Source organism: Nansenia antarctica (assembly GCF_963989245.1).
Source record: "Nansenia antarctica genome assembly, chromosome: 10".
Lineage (NCBI taxonomy): Eukaryota > Metazoa > Chordata > Actinopteri > Argentiniformes > Microstomatidae > Nansenia > Nansenia antarctica.
Window position 1 is genome coordinate 11,845,214 of NC_137680.1, and position 6,772 is coordinate 11,851,985.

At 41.1% G+C, this 6,772-nt stretch overlaps 1 protein-coding gene across 1 annotated transcript; it reads left to right on the forward strand.

The window, feature by feature from the left end:
• Positions 1-659: 659 nt before the first annotated feature.
• On the forward strand, positions 660-1,835 carry clec3ba (C-type lectin domain family 3, member Ba; the record flags this gene model as incomplete). The annotated part of the gene is made up of 3 exons (XM_080540813.1): positions 660-756; positions 1,047-1,145; positions 1,435-1,835. 3 exons carry the CDS (start codon positions 660-662, stop codon positions 1,833-1,835), a joined length of 597 nt encoding a protein of 198 aa, XP_080396939.1.
• Between the last annotated feature and the right edge of the window lie 4,937 nt (positions 1,836-6,772).

Here is a 6,772-nt window from a genome sequence, read left to right on the forward strand (position 1 = left end):
AACTAATCGTGAGCTTAGAATGATAAGGTTCTATCTCCGTTTAGGGCAGTTCAGAGATATTGAGCGTCAACGTTTTTACATTCCATTATGTTTTGTGAGATGGAACCTTTGTATTTGATGAATTACTAACTCAAAAATGTCAACATTTTAAAAATAACACCACACAGGCATTAATAAACACCTAATGGATCAGATTATGTAAAAAACTAAATTTGGACAAAAATGGAGATAGAACCTTATAATTCCAACGTCACGTAATGTCGCACTGCTTCGATGGCGGATTGAACCGAGATAAACACCACCAATGAACGTCTCAAGAGAAGAATACAGCACACACGCCATTCAACAACGCGCCGCTAATTGAAGTGCGTCAAATACGCACAGACTGTGTTTGGCCAACACACACGCACACACACACACACACACACACACACACACACACACACACACACACACACACACACACACACGCACGCACGCACGCACACACACACACACACACACACACACACACACACACACACACACACACACACACACACACACACGCACACCCCATAGTTCTATCGCCATCCTCTCCAGAAGCAAAACGGTATTTTTCCTGTCCTGTAGAAATCTACAGTGTACATATTCTTCGAGTGGAATATACTCCGAACACCATGGACATCGGAGGTGTGCGCCTGTTATTGTGCCTTCTCCTTCTCGCGCCCTCCACCTTCCAACAGAGCTTCTCGAAGAAAAATGATAAGAAAAAAGGTAAGACTCTCACCTAGAAACTTCTGTAAGTATAAATTGTAGGCTACAGACATGTTTTGCAGTAGGCTATAGCCCACAGACAATAGACACAACTGCTCATAGCATTTTTTCTTGCTAGTAAAATTAATTGCTTTTCTGCTAACTCTTTTTGAATATTGATTAAGGCAAAGAGAAAAAAATTGTATCCGATCAAGTTAACGGTTTTGGAGAGCCAGAATAGTTCATAATATGGACGTCTTAAACGTGTTTTTGGTCTTTGTGCTTTCTGATCAAATGTCTTCAACGTTTAGAGGCTGTCAGCAATGCTGCCTTTCAGGAGCTGAAGAATCAGATTGATGACATTGTGCTGGAGCTGAATCTGTTGAAAGAGCAGCAAGCCTTACAAACAGGTATCGATTCTGTCCTTATCTAAAGAAGTCAGAAAGAAGTTAGAAGTGTTCTGTGAGTGATGTCACAGAGACCACCACAGATGTGTTATCACAAGGAAGATAGTCTTCACAGTGAGAGAAATGATTGAACCTGACTTATTGATGGGGCATGCTTATAATTTTAGAACCCAAAGCTCTAACTACTGTACTTGTTTGTTAGGTTAAGGTTCTGTGACACTAATAATGTGGAGGGGGCTGTATACGTATTGCAATAAGACCAAATCTAACTTCATGTTCACTGTTCCTCCAGTTTGCCTGAAAGGCACCAAAATCCTGGGAAAGTGTTTCCTGGCCGATCCAGTCAAGAAGACCCACCATGGAGCCAATGATGACTGCATGGCTAAAGGGGGCACCCTCAGTACCCCTCTGACAGGTGAAGAGAACGACCAGCTGTATGACTACGTACGCAGCAGCATCGGTCCAGAGGAACCCATCTGGTTGGGCATCAACGACATGGTCACAGAGGGCATCTGGGTCGACAAATCAAGCACCAGCCTGCGCTTCAAGAACTGGGAGACAGATGTCACCTACCAGCCAGACGGGGGGCGTAGAAACAACTGTGCCATCCTCTCCAGTACAGCCAATGGGAAGTGGTTTGACGAGAGCTGTCGTGCTGAGAAAGCCTCAGTCTGCGAGTTCAACATTGTCTGAGATTCCAGAACATTTGTTTGTTGTATACTCACTATAATGGTAGAGTATTCATATGGGCAATGCAATGCATGCATAATGCTACAGTAAAGCTTAATTTCAATTAAAAAAGGCAAAGCACCCAAATGTTACCAAATACACCCTTGACATTAGACGTTGTTGGGTTTACTGCTTACTTCTCATATTTTTCTGCTGTATTTTGCCAAGAGCAGATTAAGTTTCATGTTTTAACAGATTGAATCTAGATTGTCATGTGGAATGTGTAACCAACCAGATTGAAAGCATTGCATTTTATATTAAAATCCATAGCTTTAAAGTAGTCTATATGCAGTGATGGTTTGTCTTCATTAGTTGTTTGTTCTCTAAATTCTGGCCTTGCAAACTGTAACCTCTGCTGATCCAATAAACACAATGCTTTGAACATCTTCTGACAATGTTTCCAAAAGCCTTCTCTTCATGAGTGTTCTGAATGTGTTAAGTAATATTCACTGGCTTGTGTATGAATAAGGGGTGGGTCAAGTGCTACACCCTTTGGCCAGGCTCTTGTTTGTTGAGGTTTTGGGCAGGAAATTAAATGTTCCTTTTCTAAAGATTTCACATCCCAGCTTCCAACGCTAAGGTCATTATGGCACATAATCATAGTCATCATGTGAGCACAGGAGTTTATTGCAGGCTAGGCCTAAATGCTACTGGTTGAATTACACTCAAAGTGATTAGACTGTTAGTAACAGTGCATTCAAGTTGAACCTGGAACTCATGTACATTATGGAATTTCCACCATTATATCCCAACAGTTGAATCCATGTTTAGTGGTGCACAATAATTGCGATACAAAAATAGAAAATATGAAAAAAAAGAACTAGCCTACATCACAAGGGAAACCTTGATAACTAGCAGGAGTAGAGAGTGACGGTTGACAACGTCAATTAAACATTGAAGTGTGTCAGCAGGTTTTCATTGTGCTCCATAACAACGTTGATGAATTGAAGTCCTTTGGATAGGGGGTCACCTTACTAGATGCAAATGTCTATAAATAAAGACATGGTTATAAGCTACTGTAGTTTTATGAGGGTTAGGTTGAACATAACTTACCTAAGCTGACAACTACGCTTTTTACAGTGAGAGTCAAATATGTAATGTAATGCATACTATAGATTAAATTACATGGTTATAGTAGTAAACAACAGCTGGAAACTGCTCTTTGAATTCCATTTATTTCACCGCCCTCCCAGACACCCCCATTCAAATCAGTGGGGCAGAAGAAAATACAGCTTTTCATTTGTTACATTCAATATTACAGCACATTTCTCAGAAGCAAATTAATGCATAAAGCACGTGTGAACAACTTTCAGTTGAGTAAGGCCAGACAATTGCAACAGATGGAGACCAGGCGATTGTAAAAGAGGGATTAATGATTTAAGGGCAAGGGGTAATCATGCTGTTATTCAGAAAAAAACTAAATTCACTAACTGGACAGTTTTAGACTCTGTTTTTTTGCTCTTTGATTGGCTCAGCTTGCTCCTTCATTTTGGACTCAGTTTTCTCATCTTTGCTCACTCCATCATCTTCAGAACATTTATTTTCTTCCTCTGCCTTCTTCTCATCAACTGCCTTCTCTTTCAAACCCATGGCTGACACGTCGTCTTTCAATGGAGATGTCTTAGTGATAGATATTTCCACCTGTTCAGGTTTTGACTCTTTTTTACTTTTAATGAGTACCTCAGACTCGGTCTTCACACTCACTGTTTTTGTAGGAACATCTTTGGGATCATTAACTTTCTCAGGCTCTTCTGATTTCTCCTGAGATATATTGCTTTCTGGTGTCAACTTGTGTGAGTGCTTGCTCTCTACAACTGTAGAACGTTTCTCTAGTATTATAAATTCCTCTGCACCTGTCATCGCTTTGTCTCCACTGCTGGTCTCTTTAATCTTCTCCTCTTTAGGAATGGCTGTCAGTTCTGGTTTTGGGAAAGTTGCAGATTCTTTCACCTTTTTCTCAGCTATTAAGTCATCCTTTGTTTCGTCTTTTTCTTTTGTTATCTTTACACTGCCCGTAGGTGTTTCCTCTTCTGTGGTTTTTACATTTTCCACATTGCTGCCCACCTTTGGCTCTTTCAGACTCATCTCCTTTTCAGGACTCTTGGGTGCCTTTTCCTCCTCTTTAGGAATGGCCGTCAGGTCTGGTTTGGGGGAAATCTCAGATTCTTTGAAATTGTTCTTGTCCTTTGAGTCATCTTTTGCTACTTTGACACTGCCTTTGGGTGTTTCTTCTTCAGTGATTTGTACACTCTCATCCCTGCTGCTCCCCTTTAGCGCTTTAAGACTTATCTCCTTTTCAGGACTCTGGGGTACCTTTTCCTCTCTGTCAGGTGTTGTGCTTGGAATTTCTTGTAATTTGTGGCCGTGAGTTTGATTGCTCTCTGGCACAAGACTGTGTGAGTCCTTGCTCTCTGCAACTGCAGTAGTTTTCATTTTATCTGTTGTTATAAATTCCTCTGTAGCTGTAATTGTTTTGTCTCCACTGCTGGACTCTTTAACATTTTCCTCTTTAGGAATGGCTGTCAGGTCTGGTTTTGGTAAAGTCTCAGATTCTTTTAAAATCTTCTCATTTATTAAGTCATCCTTTGTTTCATCTTTTGTTATCTTTACACTGCCCTTGGATATTTCTTCTTCAGTGGTTTTTATACTCTCATCCTTGCTGCTCACCTGTGTTGGACTCATCTTCTTTTCAAGACTCTTGTATAACTTTTCCATCTCCTCATCTTTAGGAATGGCTGACAGGTCTGGTTTTGGGAAAGTCTCAGGTTCTTTCACCTTTTTCTCAGATATTAAGTCATCCTTTGTTTCATCTTTTGTTATCTTTACACTGCCCTTGGGTATTTCTTCTTCAGTGGTTTTTATACTGTCATCCTTGCTGCTCACTTGCGGCTCTATTGGACTCATCTTCTTTTCAGGACTCCTGGATGCCTTTTCCATTTCCTCGCCTTTAGTAATGGCTGTTAAGTCTGGTTTTGGGGACGTTGCAGTTTCTTTAAAAAAAGTCTCATCCTTTGATTCATCTTTTGTTATTTTCACACTGTCCTCTTCAGTGGTTTTTAAACTCTCATTATTGCTGATCACCTTTGGTTCTGTGGGACTAGATTCCTTTTCCTCCTTTTCAGGTGCGCCTGTCATTTCTTGTGCTTTGTCATGCTGAGTTACATTGCTGCCTGGGGCCATGCTGTGTGAGTCCTTGCTCTCTGTAACTGCAGTAGTTTGATCTGGTATTATAGATTCTTCTGCACCTGCTATCGCCTTTTCTTCACTGCTGGTCTCTTTAATCTCTGCCTCTTTAGTAATGGCTGTCAGGTCTGGTTTTGGTAAAATCTCAGATTCTTTCATCTTTTTCTCAGCTATTAAGGCGTCCTTTGTTTCATCTTTTGTTATCTTTACACTGCCCTTGGGTATTTCTTCTTCATTGATTTTTACACTCCCATCCTTGCTGCTCCTCTTTGGCTCTTTTGGACTCGTCTCCTTTTCAGGACTCTTGGATGCCTTTTCCATCTCCTCATCTTTAGGAATGGCAGTTAGGTCTGGTTTTGGGGAAGTTGCAGATTCCTTCAAAAATGTCTCATCCTTTGTTTCATCTTTTGTTATTTTCACACTGTCCTCTTCAGTGGTTTTGAAACTCGCATCCTTTGGTACTGTGGGACTAGATGCCTTTTCCTCCTTTTCAGGTGCGCCTGTCATTTCTTTTGCTTTGTCATGCTGAGTTACATTGCTGCCTGGGGCCATGCTGTGTGAGTCCATGCTCTCTTTAACTGCAGTAGCTTTATCTGGTATTATAGATTCTTCTGCACCTGCTATCGCCTTTTCTTCACTGCTGGTCTCTTTAATCTCCACCTCTTTAGGAATGGCTGACAGTTCTGGTTTTGGTAAAGTCTCAGATTCTTTCACCTTTTTCTCAGATATTAAGTCATCCTTGGTTTCATCTTTTGTTATCTTTACACTGGTCATGGGTATTTCTTCTTCAGTGGTTTTTATACTGTCATCCTTGCTGCTCACCTGCGGCTCTATTGGACTCATCTTCTTTTCAGGACTCTTGGATGCCTTTTCCATCTCCTCGTCTTTAATAATGGCCGTTAGGTCTAGTTTTGGGGACGTCGCAGATTCTTTCAAATTGTTCTCATCCTTTATTTCATCTTTTGTTATAGTCACACTGTCCTCTTCAGTGGTTTTTAAACCCCCATCCTTGCTGATCACCTTTGGTTCTGTGGGACTAAGTGCCTTTTCTGCCCTTTCAGGTGTGCTGGGAATTACACTGCCCATGGGAATTTCTTCTTCAGTGGTTTTTATACTCTCATCCTTGCTGCTCACCTGTGTTAGACTCATCTTCTTTTCAGGACTCTTGGATGCCTTTTCCATCTCCTCGTCTTTAGGAATGGCCGTTAGGTCTAGTTTTGGGGACGTTGCAGAATCTTTCCAAAATGTTTCATCCTTTGTTTCATCTTTTGTTATTTTCACACTGTCCTCTTCAGTGGTTTTTAAACTCTCATCCTTGCTGATCACCTTTGGTTCTGTGCGGCTATGTGCCTTTTCCTCCTTTTCAGGTGTCCTTGTAATTTCTTGTGCTTTGTCATGCTGAGTTACATTGCTGCCTGGGGCCATGCTGTGTGAGTCCATGCTCTCTGTAACTGCAGTAGTTTTATCTGGTATTATAGATTCCTCTGCACCTGCCATCGCCTTTTCTTCACTGCTGGTCTCTTTAATCTCTGCCTCTTTAGGAATGGCTGTCAGGTCTGGTTTTGGTAAAATCTCAGATTCTTTCATCTTTTTCTCAGCTATTAAGGCATCCTTTGTTTCATCTTTTGTTATCTTTACACTGCCCTTGGGTATTTCTTCTTCATTGATTTTTACACTCTCATCCTTGATGCTCCCCTTTGGCTCTTTTGGACTCGTCT